The following is a 21554-nucleotide window of genomic DNA, read 5'->3' as shown; positions in this document are numbered from 1 at the left end:
GTTATGACGTCATTCAATATCAGCCATATGTTATTGTTTCATAAATAATTTATAAATATTTATATATTTTTTTTTCCTAAAAATTCGAAAGACAAGATAAGAAATTATCGTGAAAATTTCAAGTTTTTAACATGTGTTGTCTAATTACACATACAAAAAAAAAAAACAAAATTAAAATTAAAATTGTTTATTAAATACAATTAAAATTACATGACCAATTTACAATTTTTACAAAAAGCTGATAAGATGAAAATAAAATTGTTTTAAATTTCCTAAATATAATCAATTATTTCCTCTATCTAAATAATTTTTTAAAATATTTATATAAAATAATTTATCAAAAAATGTATAATTTGTTAATCAAAAAATTGGAAAATGATATGAATTTATTTTACTATTTTTTTGTTAAAATTTTATTAGAATGTTCATTCATCTTGATTAGACGGAACAGTGTTTGTCTCTAATTCTTTGACAGCATTTTCAAGTGTAAATAAATGCTTATCAATAACACCTGGTGCAATCATTCTCATGGCAGTAGCTAAATTATAAAGATATTCTTTATTTGAACCACTTGGTCCATGAGCATCAACAATATGTCCAGCAATTGTTTGAATACTTTCAGTACCAGCATAATTTGGATTTGATTCTTCACCAATATAAATTGTCAATGGAAATGGCATTTCTTCTGATGGTGTTGGTGTCAATGGTACAATTGGCTGATTTTTATTACTTGAATTTTGACAATTATGCAATAAACTTGGATCATGTTTTTCTTTTGGTTTACAAGGATGGAATAAAACTGTTTTACGTTGATAACCACCACGTTCTCGAAAATCCAAATGATTCATAACATTTGCAGCATCATTTTTTGATATTTTATATGCTATTCCCCATACTTCATCATCTTGATTATTTGAAGCAATAAGTGTCACAACTCTACCTGGCTAAAATTTAAATTTCAATATTTATTTATCATTTAATTTTATTTTTATAATTATTATTACCTTGCTTGGTACTCCACGATGATCAGTACTTTTTTGATAAAATTTTCTAGTATATCCTTTTATGTAACCAATGTATTTACGTTCATATGGAAAATCAACTTTCCATATTAGCGATCCATAACCAAACACCCACATAATTTTTTTAATTAAATTTTCTTAATTATTTATTTATTAAACTGTAAAGAAAAATTTTAATACAAATGTATTTTAATTATTTTAAAATTTTAAAAATATATTTCAAAAAATATTTTACCATTTGAAGTTTCTAGATAATATTATGAAGATGTCAATTAGCTTTTTTTTTATTTATTATTTGTTATTGTAATTTATTTATTGATATTGATGATAACAACAACAACAACAACTGTCATCCAGAAAATATTTTGCACACTGCATTCTCTCTCAAGATGAAAATACTTTTTTTCTTGTCGACGACATGACCTTAGTTTTTGTTATTATTTTTTTTTTATTTGTTATATATTTAATGACGTCATGGTATGTTATTGTTTATTGTAAAAAATTAATTGAATCAAATTAAGTTTCCATTGGAAATAAAAAAAAAAAAAAATGACAGCTTTGACAAACAATGGCGCTGATGAGCCAACCTAACCTAATCAACATGAAAATAATAAAATTGTAGTGTTTATTATTGTGTTTTTTTTATGTCAATAAACCACGTGCATTATTATTTTAAAAATATTCAACAACAATGGAGTCAATTGCACTGTGTCGTGATGTTTTATCAATAAAATGTATCAAAGAATTTATTTTTTTGGGTAATTAACAACAATAATGATAAGAATTTATTTAAATTATGATATTTATCAATATGTTTAAATTTATTATTTATTTATCTAGGTGTTGGCAATCAATTGAGAGCATTTGATAGATCAAATTTTAAAAATATTGGAATTATTGATGCTTTTCCAATAGACGTTATTCATGGAATAATTGAAGGTGAAAATAAAATCCTCGTTTTTGGTGGTAGAAGCCTTGGAATTTTTACATATAAAAAAATAAAAAATGATGAATTACAATTTGATAATATTTTTTATCATTACTTTAGTGATTGGATAATTTCAGCTGATTTTTATTCAAATGAAAATCAAGATAATGTATATATTTTATTTGCTCATAATAATTTATATTTATTTAATTTAAATACAAAAAATTATAAAAATATATTATGTGAAGAAAAATGTATAATTTACAGTGGTTGTTTATCACGTGAAAATTCAAATGAACTTGTTGTACTAAGTGGTACAGTATTTCAAGAAATTTTATTATGGAAAATTAATAATAAAAAAGATTATTCAGCAACAGATGTGCCAATTATTCATCGTTTAAAAGGTCACAATGGTGTTATATTTTCAATATCATATGATCCATCACAGCAATTAATAACATCAACATCAGACGACAGAACAATTCGTCTTTGGAAAATAAAAAAAACAGATGTAAAACAAGATGATGATTTAACAACCTCAACAATTGATATTGTAACAACAATGTTTGGTCATACAGCAAGAGTATGGAAGTCAGTGATAATTAAAAATTATGTCATCAGCATTGGTGAAGATTCATTGATTTGTATTTGGTCACTTGATGGTAAACTTTGTAATAAAATAATTGCTCATGGAGGTGCAACAATATGGAGTATTGATGTGTCTGATGATAGATCAACAATTTTCACTGGTGGTGGTGATGGAGCTGTTAATAGTTGGCCATTAAATACCGGTGATAAATCTGAGCTAATACCATATTTATCATACGATAATAAAACACCAAAATATGTAAATTATTTAGCATCTGGAAATCTCATTGTATTTATTGATGGTGGAAAATTATTAACTTATAACTCAAATAATTTAATGCCAAATTTAACAATTAATTTAACAAGATATGAGAGTTATTGTTTAATGCAATTATCACCAAATAGAAAATTAATTGGTTTTGCATCTAAAAATGGTGATTTAACAATATATCAAGAAATATTAAATGAAAATTTTAAATTACAAAAAATAATTGATCAAAAAATTGTCGAAACGAAAATATTTTCTTTGCAATGGTTAAATGATGAAATGTTGCTATTATGTGCTGATCGTGGTGCATTAAAAATCATAAAAATAATTGATAATAAACGTATTGATGTATTTGCTGAATTTACATTACCACCAAATCGTGAATGTTGGACAACAGCATCAATATATATTAATAATATATTAATATGTGGTGATCGTTCTGGTAATGTATTTGTATTTAATTTTGATAAAAATCCACAACAAATATTTTCAAAAATACATGGTAAACTTGGTGTACAATCATTTGGTTATCTTGGTAATAAATTAATAAGTACTGGACGTGATGGTACAGTTAGATTTTATAAAATATATAAAAATCCATCAACCGCATCAATAAAATTACAAATATTACATTGGAAAAAAATACCAATTGAATGGGGAAGTAAAATAATTAAAACAAATGATGATACATATATATTGGGTTTTAAAGAAATTGAATTTATGATATACAGTTGTCGTCTTGATAGATTAACACTTAGAATTGTATGTGGTGGTGGTCATAGATCATGGGATTGTATATTTAATAATAATAATGTTAACTTTGTTTGTATACGTGATAAACAAATTCATTTATTAAATAATCCATCATGTTTTATGAGTAATTCAATTATTTCTGGTTATCATACTAAAGAAATTCATTCATTGTCATTTATTAAAACACCAACAAAACACAAAATAATTATGTCTGGTAGTGAAGATTGTACAATTAGAATATGTACATTTATTAAAAATCATTTAAATAAATATGATATTATTCCATTGGGTACATTTGATGGTCATAAATCAAATGTAATATCATTAAAAATTGTTAATTTACATGAAGATAATGATATTACAAAAAATCTTGTATTCTCAGTTGGTGGTAGAGCACAATTATTTGTTTGGCAAATAAATGTTAAAACAAATAAACAATTAATAAGTATTGAAGATGTAACTATGATTGAATTAACATCATTTATGTTAAATAGCAATGACAAAGATCGACGTAAAACAACAAAAAATAACAAATATTTAATGAATCCTGATACTAGATTTATGGATATAACTACTTATCAAATTGATTCAAATACTATTATTTTATTTATTGCATGTTCAGATGGTTTTATAAGAATATTTACTTACAATATTACAAATAATATTATTTTTTATGCAACTGAATTGCTATATATGAATCGTTGTATCATTAAAATTCATACATTTTTACATGAAACAAATGTCATTGTCATGACAATGGCAACTGATGGTAAAATTAATTTTTGGCATATTAATAAATCTATTATAAATAATATTTTATCACAAAAAAATGACAATAATATTGATGATTTAATAAAACCATTTGGTTCTTTGTCAATTCATCAATCTGGAATAAATAGTTATGATTTAAAAATGATAAATAATTTATATTATTTAACAACTGGTGGTGATGATAATAAATTAAATATTAATATATTTAAAATTAATACATCTGAAGCTAATGAATTATCAATTTTTGATTTAGCCAATTGGTACACATCAACAGCTCATTCAGCACAAATAACTGGTGTTAAATTTATTGATGATAATCATATTGCAAGTGTTGCTATTGATCAAAAATTTGTCATTCATAATTACACTTATAATAATGAAATTTTAAAAGTAAAATTATTTAAAAATGAACAATTTTTTATTGCTGATGTACAAGGTCTTGAATTAATTCATGAAAATAATAACAAAATTATTGCATGTGCATATGGACAAGGTTTATCTATGATTAATTTTCAATAATAATTATTTAATTTTAATTAACAATTTTTGTCTTCCAAGTGCCTATGAATGTTGTTTTTTTTTAATGTAAAATTTTTAAATAAAATTAATTAAATAAAGTTTATTCGTTTTTTAATTTCTTGCCAAATGTCATCACCATTTTTCCAGGGTATTATTTCAGCTTTTGGTGTTAAATTGTCACTTCTATTATGAATTTGTTTCATTATTGGATAATTTATTCTTGGAAATATCATATCATCAATTGATAAACGTATCATTGGACAAAAATCATTTGATCCATCACCAACATATCCAATTTTATTAAATACAATTCCCTCATTTTTTCGTTGTTTTATATATTTATCCATAACATCACCTTTGCATAAATTTTTAACACTCAATTTACACCAATTTTGATGATGATAATTTTCAATATTCAACAAACCATCATCATCAAACCAAGCTGGATTTGAAAAAATTTTTTTAACAGTATTATTTAAGTTCCAGTGTGTTAGCCATTTATCAATAAATATTACATTTGCATCACTTATTATTATTATCTCACAATTATTTGAGTTGAGATTTTTCATGAGATTTACAATTCCATCAATTGGCTGTATTTCTTTGACAATATTTTCAATTGATTCTTGACTTATTCCATTTGTATGAAGAAGTTTAAATACTTTTTGCATATATAAAATACATCCATCTTCAAGACTCCATAATTTTTTAATATCATCTGGTAAATCATCATGTATCAAAGTACGTGCTGCAAAATCTGAATCTTTGCTGATAATTGTCTCGTCAAAATCAAATGCCATCAGTAATGGTATTGACATTTTTTTTATATTTTTGACGAGAGAATACACTACCTAAAAATTAATAATAAAATTATTAATAATGACTTGCGACTTTGTTAATAATTTACATACAACTCACTTGTGATTATAAATAAATTGTGAGATACAAATGTCTTCCTTATAATCAACAACTAGCATAATAATATATACACTTATATAACTATTTAATTAAGCAATATTTGTTATATTTTATATTTACAGTCAAGGGCAAAGTCAATGTTAATTTATTATTGACTAGTTAAAACTACTGTTGATGCAATATAAAATAATTTCAAATAATTTAAAATACTTGATACAATAATTATTATAAATTATAAATTAATTTACCTAAAAATTGTATTGTTTTTTAATAATATTCCAAATATCATTAGCATCATTCCATGTTGATATTTTAGCTACTGGTTTTTTTTCATCATCAGCATCATTAAGCACTTTCATAATATGATATCCTAAACGAGGAAAAGCCATATCATCCAATGACAGTTTCATCATTGGACAGTAATCATTTTTTCCATCACCAGCATATGCTATTTTATCAAATGTAACATCTTCACTCTGTCGTTGTTTAATATATTTTTCCAAAACATATCCTTTGCATAAATTTTCACTGTCAAGATGACACCAAGTTTGATGTTGATAAGGTGAAATATTTAACAGACCTTCTTCATCAAACCATGCTGGATTTGTAAATATTTTATCAACAATATTATCAAGATTATGTGCTTTTAACCAACTATCAATAAACACTGAATTTGAATCACTTATTATTATTATTTCACAATTATTTGAATGTAAATTTATCAACAAATCTTTGATTCCATTTACACCTGGAATTTCTTGTATACTGTTTATAATTTTATCTTTTTGTATATTATTTTTATGTAAAAGTACAAATATATTTTTCATATAATCTGTCCAACATAATTTTTTTTCTTGAATTATAATTTTTTCTGGTATTAATGAACGTGCAACCAGGTCTGTATTTTTTTGAACAATTGTATGATCAAAGTCAAAGGCAAACAGTAGTGGTTTTTTCATCTAAAATGACAAAAAAAAAATATAAAATTATACAGCACTGACAAATCAATAAAAGTATGTTTTGGTTTTTAAATGAAAATTGATTTATTTTTTTTTTTTAATTATAAATAAATCATTTTCGTTACCTTGAATGTCGTCGAGGTTACTCTGCCAAATATTTTATTTAAAATACTGATTTTTACAATAAAATTTATGTTATTTAATTATTATTTTTTTTTTTTTTGAGTAGAATATTATTTAACACATGTTCCTATTTATTTTCCAAGAATTTGGATGAGTTTATATTTGTGTTTTTTTTTTTCTATTCACACACAGTGACGTCACTGAGTCTAAAAATTTTTTTTATGTAAACAAAGGAATAAATATCAAACCGGCATACTGTGTTATTATGACAACTATTTTTAAATTATTAAAGTAATAAATTATTAATTAATAAATATAAAAAAACAATGTATCGTCCAGCTGGAATGTCTGATTCATCAGATGATGAGTATAAAGACGTCGAGGGCTTCACTTTTCATGACGAGGTAATTATAAAAATTCACGGTCACAACATAACCTTGAAATAAGTAAAAAAAAAAAAAAAATCCTACTTTATTTTTATCAATAAAAAAAAAAAACTAAATCAACCAAATAATAATAACAATAATAATCAATTGATAAAATTATAATAAATGTGTTTTTTTTTCTGAATAATCATTAATTTTAGATAACACCAAAAAATAAAAATAAAAAAAAAACAAATTATGGCCTTAATAACAAAAACAACAACAACAATAATAATGATAACAATAATAAAGAAAATTATGATGAAATGCGTGAAAAAAAACAAGATCTTGAGTTTCAATTGATAAAAGCATGCATGAATGGTGACATCAATGTGATAGATCAATATGTCCAGGGTAAATATATTTTTTAACATAATTAAATTATGAATAATAATGTTATCAAGAAGAAGAGTCTCTAGTCTTTTTGAATGTTATTAATTAAATTGTTTTATTATAGCTGGTAATGATGTCAATGAATTTTTACACACTGGCTGGACCATGCTTTTGTATGCAGCATCATCAGTCAAGCCAAATGTCATATTGGAATTATTAAATTTAGGAGCTGATCCAAATGTTCATAAAGGTGATGAAAATGAAAATAAATAAATAAATAAATAATACTATTTTTAAATGTAAAATATGTACTTAATTATTTATTTATTTTTTTATAATTTTGTTTAGATGGATTGACACCATTGATGGTTGTCTGCAGCTCAGGTCTTGGTGATGCTGAACATGCTCTTGAATGCATAACATTGTTGATTGAAATGGATGCTGAACCTAATGCAACAAACAAAGACAGGTTTAGAATTTATTATTTCATATTTATTTGAATGGCTTATTTAATTTATTTAATTGTTTTAATTAGAGTAACAGCATTGATGTTTGCCTGTGAATACAGAGAACCAGAAGTTGTATCTGAACTTTTAAAACATGTTAAAGACATAGAGGCTAGAGATTGTGATGGACGAACGGTATAAAAAAAATTATAAATTAATAAATTAACAAGTTAGGAATAAGTATATTAATATATTTTTAATTTTCAGGCTGTTTTTTATGCAGTTGTTGGCAACAAGGTTGAAAATTTAAAATTATTAATGAAAAATAATGCATCAATATCAATCACTGATAGAAGAGATTTAACTGTTCAAGAAATAGCAACAACAAAAGGATATGATAGTGTAATTATTTATATTAATTAATTGTTTTATAAATAATTTTAATTTATTAATTTAATTTTTATTGATTTTTTAGATACTTGAGCTTCTTAGTAATGAAGATTGTGACATTGAAAATTATTGTATAACTGGAAAAATAACAAGTTGGGTTGATGCATTTCCTTCAATTAAAAAACTAGATGAAAATATAGTTGACGAGGGTGTATCATCAATTTTAAGTGGCCTTGGTTTGGAACAGTATAGATCAATTTTTCTAGGAATGGAATTAAATAATTTTTTAACATTAACTGATGATGATTTAATAAAACTTGGTATGGATATAGAATTTCATCGTAAAGAATTTCTTGATGGTTTGTTAAAATTTCATAAAAAAAAATGGACCAATAAGAGTATTGGTGTTGTTAATAAATCATTGCCATATACAATTTACAATGGTGTTGCTTCACTTGGTAATATTGGACGTCAACTTGGAGTTATTGGAGCTAGTTTTAAATTTATAAAAAATAATTTATTGAGTCTCAATGAAAATGAGATAACTTTGTCGGATGTTCAGAAGAATGATTACATTGAAGAACTTGCAGCAACTGAAAAATCATTAGTATCATTAAAAAAAGATCTCAATCAAATGCTTCACTTTGCTAAAAAGGTATTTTTAATAAATCAATATTTAAAATTATTCAATTAAACTAGTTGATTATTTTAATTTATTGTTATTTTAATTAGGTTGAAATGACAGATCATGTGGATCCACCAGCATCATACATTGACAGTGAAAAAAAAAAATCAAATTGGCCAATTTATGCTGGTGTTACATTGATGTTTGGATTTTATCTCTGCAAGACAAACATCATCAAGCAGTTATGGAATAAAATTTAATAAACAATTCTATAAAAAAAAAAAAAAAAGTACTCCATGACAATAACAAAGTATTAAACTGCCAACTATAAATTACCTCAATTATTAAAGTTGTTAAAAAATAATTATATTATTGCTATTTTTATATGGCCATTAACCTCAGGAAGGTATTAATAATTATAAAAAAAATTTTCACTTGTTTGTACTCATGTTATAAATTATTCAAATGAAAATAAAAAAAAATTATAAAAAATATTAACTGTGTGTTTGTTGACAATAATTTTTTTTTTTTAAATTAATACTTGTTTTTCTTCTGCAAAAAAAAAATAAAATATAAATAAATAAAAGGAAGTCCATGCAAAAGAAAAAATAACATTTAAACTTTTTTTTTTTTAAGATTATATTTGTTAAATTTAAAAAATGTTACAATTTAAATGTATAAATGATTATTTATAAATCATGCGATTTAATTATGAAAAAATATCCTCACTCAGAATTTGGCTTCATTTTTTTTTCTGTATACGAGTATACATAATATAGTTGCGAACAAATATACTGGGACGGAGTTCACATCAAAACATTACATAGATATATTTACATAAATGAAAAAAAAAAAAATTATGAATATTAATCTTCAAGTTCATACGAAAAAGGATGTTCCTTGAATGCATGCTCTGTTGATAATTTGAGTAAATTTAATTGTAGATTTGTTTCTTTAATAAATGGTAAAAAATTAGCACTTGTATAAATTGTCAATGGAATATTATTTTTACGTTGATTTGTTAATTTAGCAGCTATATTAAATATTTTTAATGTAATTGGATTTTGACAAATTACAAGCTCCTCTAAATTTGGACAATTTATTAAAAATTTTTCAACATGTTCATCATAAACTTTATGTGATTTAGAACAATTAAAATATTTTAGTTGAGGCATTTCAGTTGGTATTGCATTTTGTGCATCTAAACTATGAACAATAACTAATCTTTCAAGATTTTTTAATTTTGCAATATCAGAATATGCTCGTTCACTTAAATTTGTTGAATTACTTAAATCAAGATGTTTTAATTTTAAACAATTAAATACAATACTTGCAATTAATATATTATTAACACTATTAACACGATTCATACGTAAACTTTCTAAATCTCTCAGTTTACCAATAATTTCAATATCATGATGTGTTAAATTTTCAGCATATGATATATCAAGATGTTTCAATTTTGTAGCATCATCAGTTAAACTAACAATAACATTTTTATTAACATTATTAACTTTATCAAGATTTAAGTATTCCAAGTTATTTAATTCACCAAGTCTTTCAAGTACTTCTGATGATATCAACGCGCAACAAGCAATATCAAGGTGCTTTAATTGTTTACAATTATCAATGATATTTGTTATAAATTCATCATCAATATTTAAACAATGATTTACATCTAAATGAACAAGTGTTTTTATGTATGATATACTGTCATACATTCCATTGCCAAGACTTGAACAATTAATATCAAGATACTGCAATTTATTTAATCTTGGTAATTCATCTATTAAATTTTCATCAATATTTGCAATCCATGATAATGTAAGATGCTCTAAATTTGTCAAATTTAATATTGGCATTTGATCATGTATATGACAACCATGGAGATCCAAGTGAATCAAGTTTATCGATTGGCATATTCCCACCATTGCATTCTCATCCAATTCGAAATGACGAAGTGTCAAATGAGATAATTTTGAAAATCCATCAATAATCTAAAAAATAATTTTATTATTAATTTAATTCATATTAACAAGTGTTATTTTTTTTTTTTATAAATAAAATATAAATTAAACTTACCCAAGCAAAATCTTCACTAAGTAAAATCATGGTTTTTTTATAACTATTACTTTGAAGATATAATTCATTTATTTCTGAATTAATTGTTTGAAGAAAATAATGATAATAATCAATAGTATTTGATAGTGATGAATCATTAATAACTGCTTTGATTTTAATTGATTTTAATTTATTTAAATTATCAAAGCCTTTTCTTAAATAATTTTTATTAATTTTATTTAAATATAATTTAAAATTTAAATAAATAATATTTAAACAATTATTGTTAATGTAATTAACAACAGATGAATCACATAAATAATCAGTTATTGTTAGATGTGTAAGAAAATTTGAGTTATGACGTAATTTTGCTTCAACGTTTGTACTTGTTAGTAATCTTTTAATTTGATTTATCCATTTTGTAAGATGAATCTTTTTTGTCTTGCCCCATTCACATGTATTTGCAACTTGCCAACGATGACAAACTATATGAAAAAATAAATATTATTATTTACATTTCAATTGTTAATTAATTAGAAAAAAATTTTAATTATTTATATTATTACCTTGATCCATTTTGAGTCTTTCAGATAATGGTAAAAAAGTAAATATATTTGCAAGAACATCATAGGTAAGACGATCAGCACTTGACTCATTTCTACGTTGATGTTTATCAACATCATTATGATTAGCCCATAATTCGATCCTTTTTCGTTTGTATGGAATTTCAGGACCCATATTTTTTTTTTGTATTAATTTTTACAAAATGATGACTGAAAAGTTAATTTAAAAAATCACGTTTTAATTTAATTTTGTTATACGATCGTTTTTGTTTATTTTAAAACAATTAAATTTGTTATTTACATGTAATATTAAAGAAAATTAATGTATTAGTAATGGAGCAGATGATTGGTAGACAAGGAAAATGGACATGTGAGAAACCATGTGCGAAAATTGTTAGTGAAGGTTATTTTTGACAAAATAATAATATTTACTCACGGTTTTAATAATTTTGTAGATGCACGATTGATTATTTAGAATTGATTGTTGATAATTAATTATTATGATAATTTAATAAATACATTTAATGAGTTGAATATATGCTTGTTCTTGCAACACCTGATTCAACAACAAACCTGTGCCGAATAGTGCACATTACTCTTTGCGGCTGTTCGACACAATTTGCCAAAATTAGAAATGGAGGGGAATTTTCTAATATTATTAATTTTTTTTTTTTTTTTTCCTTTTTTCATTTATTATTGTATACACAGTGTTATTTATTGTCTATATAATAATTTTATTTTATCATTTAAATAATAAACTTAAACAATTGAAAATAAAAAGAAAAAAAAAAATTAGGAAAAAAAATTTTTCTAGTTACTTTTTTGGATTTAATTAAAATTATATTAATTAAATTATGATGCACTAATATTTATAATTTAAGAAGAATAATATTCGATTACATTGTTATATTTTTTTTGATTAATAATTAATTTTTTGTTGAATAGAAAAAATTTAATAAGAAAGTTAATAAAAAACAAGTGAATATTATTTCGAAATTTACGATATTTTTGTTATTTTCGAATTGACGAATACTTATTCTGGATTACTCGATATTAATCAAGAGTAATTTATATTCAATAGAATAAAATTATTATTTCATTTCAGGGATCTGGCCATTGCTGAAAAAATAGAAATTAATTACTGGAAAATTCAGGGAAATTTTTTTTTAACCTGGTCTTTTTTATTGTTAATATATTTAGTTGTTAAAACTAAAAAACATTATCAAATACGACAATTTTTTTAGTTGTTTATGAAATTCGAAGGTAGCTAAAAAAATAAAAATCAATTGGTAAAATTTAATTTTAATCAGCAGAATTTAAATTACATTTGTATTTTCGGAGCAATATTGAATGACCTATAGGTCAATATATTGACCAATTAACCACATCAGATCTTATCATCAAAATTATTTATTACATACAAAAAAAATAAAATAAGTTAGCCATTTTTACGCCTAGAAAGAGAGACGAGTATATAAATAAATAAATAATTAAATAAATAAATAAAAAAATTAATAATACTAATATATTTTTACAATGTAAAAGAAATTATAAACGATAAAATGAAAACAAAATTTAAAAAAAAGATGAATAAAGATAATAAATATTATTAAAAAAAGGAAAAAGTTATAATTCTTAGATCGTATTAGTTACTAAATTATGTAATAACAATAATAATACATTTATACATGACTCCAGTAGTCATGTGATTTAATTAAAAAAATAAACTATTAACTAAATAAACAATTAAATTATTTAAAAAAAAAAATTAAATTAGTATTTATTGAATAAGTTTTAAGAAAGCTATAGTATATTATTTTTATAAATTTTTATATTCATAAAAAAATACATGGAAAATGAAAATTCCAAGCCTATCTAAAAACCGGATATTTACTCTATATTTATCATTATTATTATTTATTTGAAAAAATATAAGCCTAGAGATAAGAGTAAAATAAATAGTGAAGAGATGCATAAAATACACATTGGCTTGTTTTAAGATCGTGATTATGCTATTCTCTTAATAGACGAGAGTTGATGCATATGCAGTTGGTGTGTGGTTCGGGCCAGTGTTACAAATAAAACTCTTGTTAAATTTTAAAGATTTTTAAAATTAAATTTAAAAATTACTTGAGTTTTAATAAATTAATAAAATAGCCAGTATAAATAATGAAGTTTATTTTAGTTGTATTTTTATTTTCAATGAATTTACGAGAAAATAATTCTGAAGGATGTTATAAAAATCAATCATTATTATTTGATGAATGTATGATAAACTTTTTGCCAAAAGTAATGGATCGCTTGAAGGATGGCAAAATATTAAATGATAGTAATTTTTTAATGGAACCATTATCCATGAAAAATATTACAGTTGACAGTAAAAATTATTTATACACAATAAAAGATATTGAAATACATGGTCTTGTTAATGATTTAAAAATTGAAAAATTTTTAGTCGATTGGCAAAATAATATATTTTATCTTGATACTTATAATCCAATGGTAACTATCGATGGTAAATGTTATTATGAAAAGACTGATACTGAATATAAAATTAATGGACAAATGTGTAGTATTAAACTTGGTAAGATTTAAAAAAATATATTTTATAAACAAGTGGATTTAGTAAGACATTTATTTGATTTTTTAATTCATTTATTTTGTTAATTATTTACAGAAAATTTACATACAAGTCATGTCATTGCAGTCATTCAAGGAAAGGCCAAAGCAAGTATTAAAAATTGGGAGATTTCATTGAGTCCAGTATCTGTTTTTACAAATGAACCAGAAAAATTTGGAAAGCCAATTTTGGGATTTTTATCATCCATGATGTTTGGTAGTAGTATTTCGGGGGAAATATATGAAGAAATTCAACAAAGTCTTGAAGATTCATTGAGTCGTAAATTTATAAAACTTGCTAATGAAATTTTGGAAACACCCTTAGAATCGTTATCTAATTTGTAATTTAAAAAAAAAAATAAAAATATTTGTATTTTAGTAAAAATAAAATCATACAAAATAAAAATTATAAATTAATTTAATTGTTAAAAATTAAAAATTTCCATGATTTTATTTTATTAATATTTAATAGATAAAATTAAGATTCTATTAAAAATATAAATTTATATCACATTTATTAATAGTAAAATAAAATTACATCATAAAAGTCTTTAAAATATATATATTTTTTTTTTAAACCTTTGCTAGTAATCGAAATATAAATTTAAAAAAAAAAAAAAAAAACCAGATTTAAATGAGCTAAAATTAATATTATTTTTTTTTCTCTAACTTTGATGTTTTCGTTCGTTTTCAGCAAGTTCTTTTGCTTTTTCTAAAGCTATAGTTTTTAAAGCATCAATTTCTGTATAAGAAGTTGGACTTGGTGGTAGTTTTGCTGGTGATAATTCAGTAGTTGAACAACTGTCGGATTCATCAAAGACAACTTCTAAATATTTTAAACCAGGAGTAGATTTATCAAAAGACTTGGCAATTCGATGTATATCGACATAAAACAACTGCGTATAAAAATATAAAATATTATAAATTAAATAATAATTGTAAAAAAAAAAAAAAAAACAAACAAACAAACCTCATCTGCTTTATCTTTGTGTAAATCTTTTTCCTCTTCATCTGATTTATAAACAAGATCATCATCATCATCATCATCATCATCATCATCATCATCATCATCATCATCATCATCATCATCATCATCATCATTATCATTATCATCATTATCATTATCATTATCATCATCATGTTTAGGAATTGTTGAGGGTGAAGAACATGGTGTTGATTCAATTGTAATCTTTTCAGGAGGTAAATCTGAGCTTGTTGGTCCTTGTGGAAATCCCATTAACCCACATACTCGACAAACAATATCAACCCATCTATTCATGTCTGCTTCAGTCTCAGCAAGAAGATAATATGTTCTTTCTGTAGTTATAACACTAAACATATATTGACATTTTTGTTTTCTATTTGTATATTTTAAACCAGCATCAATCTGTTGATCATTCAATTATTTTAAAACATTTATTATTATTATAGCTAATTAATATTATTAATACCTTTTCACACTGATCCAGATCAATATGTCCTTTTAATTTTTTACATCCTTTTTCAACATAATATTTTAAAAAATATTGTCCAGGTAATTCAGCATTGTGTCCAAGAACAAACCATCTTTTTCTCCATCTCTGTTGTAATAAATAAAATATAATAATTATTTATGATATAATTATAGAAATTAATTTTACACTGACCGAAAACAAACGCTTTGTTGGAGGTGATTTAACAAGAAATCCATGATATAAAACATCCTGGCTAGTTTTAAGATCTTCCATGATGATTGAAACACGTTAATAATAAAATTATTATTTTATATTTAAACATACAATGATAATAATTAATTATAAATAATAATTTTTTAAAAAACTAAACAATAGAAGCTTACAGAAATCTCAATAAATAAATAAATAGAAAAAATAAAATTTTTTTACATGAAAATAAGTTGAAATAGTTTCCGCGTTTTTATCTATTTTAGGATGTGAGGGTTACCATATCGCATCACTAAATAGACCCAACAGCTTTGTCTGGACATGGAATATAATTTTACATTATACATTTTTTCGTTATAGAATCTTCGTCATCATTATCAGTATTTTTCGTTTTAACACAACTACAAATTCGTTACTCATCAGTCATCACGATGACGATAACAACAACATAAACAGCATAAATATATTTTAAAAACAACAACAAAGACATTTGATATTTTTTTAAATAAATTAAAATTTATATTATTATTATTATTATAAACACAGTAATTATATTATTTTTTTTTGGTCTAATAATTATATTACTTCATCTCAATTCGAAATATTTATTTTATTTTCATTAGAAAATATAATTCTATTGCTTTTGTGTAAAATTATAATTAAATGTCTGTATACATTGTTGATTAAATAAACAAAAACAAAAATTATAACAATGAGTATATTAATTTGTAAATTAAAATCCTAAAATAATTAAAAAATAAAAAGTAAAACAAATTTCATTCAATTTTTTTACGACTTGTTATTAATAAATAAAAACAAAAATCTTTTATTAACTGTATAAACTTTTTATATTTATTAATAGCGAATACAATATACATTGATATTAATCGATATTTATATTTTTTTATAATAATAATAATAGTAAATAAAAATACAAACGGTAATTAAAAATTGTATTACACATTTGTATATATAAAAAAAAATTAACTTAAAATTAATAAATTTAATTTAAAAAAAAAATAAAACGAATTGTTTATGAAAAAAAAAAAAAAGTATTTTTTATTAAAAAAAAAATATTAATTATCTAGCGTTTCTCTTTATATTCCGTTTGTTAATTTTATTCATTTACACTTTGTACAGTAAGTGTCAATTTTAATAATATATATTTATATAAATATAATATCTACTTTTTATTATTTTATATTTTTACAATAAAAAAAAGACCTGGTGGCTAATGATTAATTGATCTACTTATATTTAATAAATGATGTGATCAATAATCACAAAAATCGTTTAAAGCGTTTGGTTTATATACTCAAATGTACATTATTATTAGTTTTATTTTTTTTGTATCTAATTATATTATTAATTATTTTGTTTTATTGTTAATAGTGTGACTGTTTAAATAATTCATATTTTTTATAAAAAAGTTATTAAAATTCATCATTATTTATCTAGTTAAAAATTATTGAATATTTATTATTATTGATATGATAAAATTTATTAATTAAAAAAAATTTATTATCATCATTATTGTGCGTTTTTAATTATTATTAATTTCGAAATAATTATATTGATAATTTTTTCTATTAGAAAATGCATTTTTCTTTTTTTCCTCTATTAGATTTTCTACTTATTCATTGTATTATTATTATTATTATTTAAAATATAACAATACTGTTATTATAAAAAATAAATGTATCTAATTTATAGAAATTTTTTTTTGTTCTTGTCAGTAGTCATTGACATTTAATTTTTTAAATTTTTGACAGTCATATACACTCTCTACTGTTTTAACAGAAAAAATTATTATAAATTTTTTTTTTTTTTTCTTTTTAAAATCAGTACTTGTATACTAGTATAAAAAACCAAAATTATTTATTAATTTATTTCAATGGCAATAAAAGAAATTGAAATTATGGAAAAAATAAAATATAAAAAATAATATTAATATTTATATATCGAACATACTTAAATAAATAATAATAAGTAATCACGTATTTTTATAATATAATTATAATAATTATAAAATGGCAATTTTTGCAGCGATAAAAATTTAAAAAATTTAATAATTTTTATAATGAAAAATACTCAATTATTTTTGTAAAATTATTGATTGAGTTATTTATCATTTTTTATATGAAAATATTTAATTTATTTAAACAATAATTTGTTGAAAAAAAAAAAACCACATTGCTTGGCAATTTTAAAATAATTTTTTTTTGGTCCATAATTAAAATATTATTTAATAAAAGTTTTATCAAAATATAAAAAAAATTGTTCCCAATTTGTTTTTTTATAAAAAACAAACTAAAATAATATAATAAAACGTTTTTTTTTAATTTTTTTGAGATACCAATATGATATGTGCTGGTTTTTGTATAAAAGAATAATAAAAACCTCAGTCTACATCTGTTCTTTTTCGTTCTTCTTCAACACGTTGTCGTGTTCTATTGAATGCTTCAGTTTTTAAAAAATCAACAGTTTTATAAACAGTTGTATTTGGTGGTGATTGGGCTGGTGGTAATGTTGTAGTTGCAAAATTATCAGATACATCAAGATCAAGATCCAAGTATTGTAACATTCCAGCACGTGATGCAGGTATAAATGAATTTTGATCTTGATAATAATATATCTTTGTATTTAAAAATAAAAAAATACAATTATTTATCAAAATGGTAATTATTAAAAATCAATAAATAAACAAAAAAACAAACCTCATCTTTGTCATCATTCTGTGTATTTATATCTTCATCAGAAATTGAATGATGTCTATTACCATATACATGATTCATTGGAGGTGTTGGACTTGGTGCTGCTCTTAATCTACCTCTTCCAGGAGGTGAAGCCAATTTCAATGGTCTTGAAACTGTATTAAAATAATAATGATTTATTTATTGTTAAAAAATTAAAAATAAATAAATAAATAAATAAACTTACTTTCAATAGGAGTTCTTATAAAAGCAGGCTTAAGTCTTCTATCGATACTTGGTGGCTCAGCTGGCGAATGTTCAGCAGAGCTTATATCAGGAATTGATAATACAGGTCCAGGTGATGGTTCATTGCTAATAATTGATAATGAATCACTTGTTTTTCTTCCTGGTTTAAGTTCACGATAAACAACTGGTGGTGTTGTTGTTGATGTTGATGATGCTGTTATAATTGCTGTTGTTGAAGATGATGATGGTGATGATGCAACAATACTTGTTGAATTAATACCACTAAATGAATCACGAATTAATGGACTTGAAAGATTTGAATATGTTGCTGTTGTTGAACTTTCTGATCTTGGACTTGATGGTTCATCATCATGAAAATCATAACGAAATATACGATCATCAATAGTTGATGGTGCAGCATTACTATAACAATGTTTTGATGATGAACGTCCAATAGTTGATGTCATTTGTTGTTCATTATCACAATTTGGTTGATGTGATCTTGGAAAATCATATGTATCATCAGTTATAATTGCTGTTGATGCTGTTGATGGTGCTGGTGTTGCTGGTGTTGCTGGTGTTGTTGGTTTTGAACTATCAATTGAACCATCTAAATTTAAATAATTATGTCCTGGACTATCATTAGTCATATGTGATGGTTTTGGTGGTCTTGGTGGTGCTGGTAATATTGTATTATCATCATTTGGTAATATTGATGAATCAACAATTCTTAATTTACCAAAACGTTGTCTAACACGCCATGAACCAATATCATTATCACCACCACCACTGCCACCACCACCAACACTACCATTAACACCACTTTGTGATGCTTTTGAATCACATGACGATGGAAATGTTTCCCAATTAACACTTGGTACTGGTGTTGTCCATTCATCATCAGTAAATACACTTTCAGCATCAGTTGTTGTTGGTGAACGTGGTGGTGATGGTAATGGTGGTGGTGGTGCTAATTTTCTTGGTGCATCATATAATTCTGGTATTTGATTTATAATACCAGAATTTAATGATGATGTATCATTAAAACGACGACCAGATATACATTCGCTTATTGGTATATATGGACCAGATATTGTACTTGTTGGTGATATTGGTGGTGACTCTTGTGTTTCATAATTATTAAATAATTGTTGTTCTTCATCTTGTGTATATGCTTTTAATCCACATACTTGACAAACAGCATCAACCCATTTATTCATATCTGTTTCACTTTCAGCAACAAGATAATATATTCTTTTTGGAGTTTTAACATTAAACATATATTGATATTTTTGTTTTCTATTTTCAAATCTTAAACCAGCATCAACCTGTTGATCATTTAATTATTTTTTATTTAAAATAAAATATTTATTATTATTATTATTATTATTGTTATTACCTGTTCACACTGATCAAGATCAATACGTCCTTTTAATTTTTTACATCCTTTTTCAACATAATATTCTAAAAAATATTGTCCAGGTAATTCACCACTGTGTCTAAGAGCAAACCATCTTTTTCTCCATCTCTATTTTGATAAATAAAATATAGCAATAATAATAATTAATTAAATAGATGTAATATATTAATAATAATGGTAATTTAATTTTAAAAAATTTATATTACACTGACCGCCCGCCAACGCTTTGTTGGAGGTGATTTAATGAGAAATCCTTCATGTACAATTTCCTGTGATGATTTAAGAGCTTCCATGACCATTGGAACACGTCAATTGACAAATAAATATTATATTTTCCATCAACATAAATTGTCAATAATAATTATTATTAAAAAATAAAAATTATAACAATTATATTTTTACTATTAAAAAATTTAAACAACACAATAAAAATAAAATTGTTTTATTAAAAAAATTTTTATTTGTTTCTTGAATTGTCATCTATTTTTGGATGTCACTGTCATAATCATGAACTAAACAGACCAATAAACTTTGCTCAAACAGACAATACACTTTATATTATAATATTATATATTTTTTTAATTATAAAATATTTATTAATTTTCGTTGTATCAACACAATGACAAATGTGTGTATATAAACAGCATCAATTTGGTCAATCAGTACACAATCAAGAGTGTATATACAACAACATCAATGAATATCATAAACAAATATGACAACAGAATACAATAATATATATGATAATCAAAAACAAAAACAAGACAAACATTATAATATCATGATACATAATATTTATTATACTTATATTTATTTATAAATATTAATATTATTATATTATATTATATATCATCTAATTATGATAACATTATTATTATCACATATTGTTTATTTATATGTATTTTATTTATTGATTTTATATATATTTAGATATTTTAATATTTAAATTTTTTTTTTTTTTTTATTAGACAATCTATTTGCATTTGTGTGAGAGATTATAATTAAACGTCAGTGTATATTGTTGATGTAAAAAAAAAAAAAAGATGATTATGAAAATGATGATGATGATGATGATGATGGTCAGCAAATAAATAATAATAATCAACAACAACAACACCAGCGACATCTTTTTAATCAGCGGCCATTTGTCAGCGGAAAATTTGAATTGATTTAAATCATTAAATTTAATAAATAAATAACTAAATTTGTGTATTTAAAAAAAT

At 23.1% G+C, this 21554-nt stretch overlaps 7 protein-coding genes across 9 annotated transcripts; 3 read left to right on the top strand and 4 right to left on the bottom strand.

Annotated features, from left to right (window-relative positions):
• Window positions 1–157: 157 nt before the first annotated feature.
• LOC122859036 (putative glutathione-specific gamma-glutamylcyclotransferase 2) lies at window positions 158–1615 on the bottom strand. Its single transcript, XM_044162372.1, has 3 exons — window positions 1258–1615; window positions 1005–1180; window positions 158–944 (listed from the first exon to the last, which is right to left on the bottom strand). The coding sequence occupies exons 2-3, from the start codon at window positions 1137–1139 to the stop codon at window positions 426–428; spliced, it is 654 nt and encodes a 217-aa protein (XP_044018307.1). The 5' UTR covers window positions 1140–1180; window positions 1258–1615; the 3' UTR covers window positions 158–425.
• Window positions 1616–1642: 27 nt separating this feature from the next.
• LOC122859037 (WD repeat-containing protein 6) lies at window positions 1643–4849 on the top strand. The gene is made up of 2 exons (XM_044162374.1): window positions 1643–1780; window positions 1863–4849. Exons 1-2 carry the CDS (start codon window positions 1714–1716, stop codon window positions 4847–4849), a joined length of 3054 nt encoding a protein of 1017 aa, XP_044018309.1. The 5' UTR covers window positions 1643–1713.
• Window positions 3626–7297, bottom strand: LOC122859035 (pyridoxal phosphate phosphatase PHOSPHO2-like). Of its 2 annotated transcripts, XM_044162371.1 has the most exons (3): window positions 6852–7297; window positions 6016–6726; window positions 3626–5700 (listed from the first exon to the last, which is right to left on the bottom strand). In XM_044162371.1, exon 2 carries the CDS (start codon window positions 6724–6726, stop codon window positions 6016–6018), a length of 711 nt encoding a protein of 236 aa, XP_044018306.1. In that variant the 5' UTR covers window positions 6852–7297; the 3' UTR covers window positions 3626–5700. The 2 variants fall into 2 exon arrangements, with proteins under 2 accessions (XP_044018306.1, XP_044018305.1); XM_044162370.1 differs by lacking the exon at window positions 6852–7297 and having other exon boundaries at window positions 3802–5700; window positions 6016–6131.
• A 184-nt stretch (window positions 7298–7481) lies between these two features.
• Window positions 7482–9560, top strand: LOC122859034 (ankyrin repeat, SAM and basic leucine zipper domain-containing protein 1-like). The gene is made up of 7 exons (XM_044162369.1): window positions 7482–7628; window positions 7732–7857; window positions 7956–8076; window positions 8143–8248; window positions 8321–8455; window positions 8529–9098; window positions 9176–9560. Exons 1-7 carry the CDS (start codon window positions 7541–7543, stop codon window positions 9326–9328), a joined length of 1299 nt encoding a protein of 432 aa, XP_044018304.1. The 5' UTR covers window positions 7482–7540; the 3' UTR covers window positions 9329–9560.
• A 4158-nt stretch (window positions 9561–13718) lies between these two features.
• LOC122859033 lies at window positions 13719–14717 on the top strand. The gene is made up of 2 exons (XM_044162368.1): window positions 13719–14276; window positions 14370–14717. The coding sequence occupies exons 1-2, from the start codon at window positions 13862–13864 to the stop codon at window positions 14654–14656; spliced, it is 702 nt and encodes a 233-aa protein (XP_044018303.1). The 5' UTR covers window positions 13719–13861; the 3' UTR covers window positions 14657–14717.
• Window positions 14326–16051, bottom strand: LOC122859032 (GRB2-associated-binding protein 1-like). Its single transcript, XM_044162367.1, has 4 exons — window positions 15958–16051; window positions 15763–15891; window positions 15282–15698; window positions 14326–15207 (listed from the first exon to the last, which is right to left on the bottom strand). The coding sequence occupies exons 1-4, from the start codon at window positions 16036–16038 to the stop codon at window positions 14977–14979; spliced, it is 858 nt and encodes a 285-aa protein (XP_044018302.1). The 5' UTR covers window positions 16039–16051; the 3' UTR covers window positions 14326–14976.
• A 754-nt stretch (window positions 16052–16805) lies between these two features.
• On the bottom strand, window positions 16806–21373 carry LOC122859031 (GRB2-associated-binding protein 2-like). Of its 2 annotated transcripts, none has more exons than XM_044162366.1 (5): window positions 20544–21373; window positions 20311–20439; window positions 18913–20239; window positions 18690–18841; window positions 16806–18607 (listed from the first exon to the last, which is right to left on the bottom strand). In XM_044162366.1, the coding sequence occupies exons 1-5, from the start codon at window positions 20628–20630 to the stop codon at window positions 18374–18376; spliced, it is 1929 nt and encodes a 642-aa protein (XP_044018301.1). In that variant the 5' UTR covers window positions 20631–21373; the 3' UTR covers window positions 16806–18373. The 2 variants fall into 2 exon arrangements, with proteins under 2 accessions (XP_044018301.1, XP_044018299.1); XM_044162364.1 differs by having other exon boundaries at window positions 20538–21354.
• Window positions 21374–21554: the final 181 nt, after the last annotated feature.

This window comes from Aphidius gifuensis, linkage group LG6 (genome assembly GCF_014905175.1).
Source record: "Aphidius gifuensis isolate YNYX2018 linkage group LG6, ASM1490517v1, whole genome shotgun sequence".
Lineage (NCBI taxonomy): Eukaryota > Metazoa > Arthropoda > Insecta > Hymenoptera > Braconidae > Aphidius > Aphidius gifuensis.
This window is presented reverse-complemented; position numbering and strand designations above follow the sequence as displayed.

Coding starts and splice junctions, on each gene's coding strand:
- LOC122859037 (XM_044162374.1), top strand. CDS start 1,714: ATGGAGTCAATTGCACTGTGTCGTGATGTTTTATCAATAAAATGTATC. Junction 1,781..1,862: donor CAAAGAATTTATTTTTTTGG/GTAATTAACAAC, acceptor TTATTTATCTAG/GTGTTGGCAATCAATTGAGA.
- LOC122859031 (XM_044162364.1), bottom strand. CDS start 20,630: ATGGTCATGGAAGCTCTTAAATCATCACAGGAAATTGTACATGAAGGA. Junction 18,842..18,912: donor TATAAGAACTCCTATTGAAA/GTAAGTTTATTT, acceptor ATTTTAATACAG/TTTCAAGACCATTGAAATTG. Junction 18,608..18,689: donor AGAATGATGACAAAGATGAG/GTTTGTTTTTTT, acceptor TTAAATACAAAG/ATATATTATTATCAAGATCA.
- LOC122859033 (XM_044162368.1), top strand. CDS start 13,862: ATGAAGTTTATTTTAGTTGTATTTTTATTTTCAATGAATTTACGAGAA. Junction 14,277..14,369: donor AATGTGTAGTATTAAACTTG/GTAAGATTTAAA, acceptor AATTATTTACAG/AAAATTTACATACAAGTCAT.
- LOC122859032 (XM_044162367.1), bottom strand. CDS start 16,038: ATGGAAGATCTTAAAACTAGCCAGGATGTTTTATATCATGGATTTCTT. Junction 15,892..15,957: donor CAACAAAGCGTTTGTTTTCG/GTCAGTGTAAAA, acceptor TTATTACAACAG/AGATGGAGAAAAAGATGGTT. Junction 15,208..15,281: donor ACAAAGATAAAGCAGATGAG/GTTTGTTTGTTT, acceptor TTTTATACGCAG/TTGTTTTATGTCGATATACA.
- LOC122859034 (XM_044162369.1), top strand. CDS start 7,541: ATGCGTGAAAAAAAACAAGATCTTGAGTTTCAATTGATAAAAGCATGC. Junction 8,077..8,142: donor AATGCAACAAACAAAGACAG/GTTTAGAATTTA, acceptor TGTTTTAATTAG/AGTAACAGCATTGATGTTTG. Junction 8,249..8,320: donor GAGATTGTGATGGACGAACG/GTATAAAAAAAA, acceptor TTTAATTTTCAG/GCTGTTTTTTATGCAGTTGT.
- LOC122859036 (XM_044162372.1), bottom strand. CDS start 1,139: ATGTGGGTGTTTGGTTATGGATCGCTAATATGGAAAGTTGATTTTCCA. Junction 945..1,004: donor ATCGTGGAGTACCAAGCAAG/GTAATAATAATT, acceptor TTTAAATTTTAG/CCAGGTAGAGTTGTGACACT.
- LOC122859035 (XM_044162370.1), bottom strand. CDS start 5,667: ATGTCAATACCATTACTGATGGCATTTGATTTTGACGAGACAATTATC.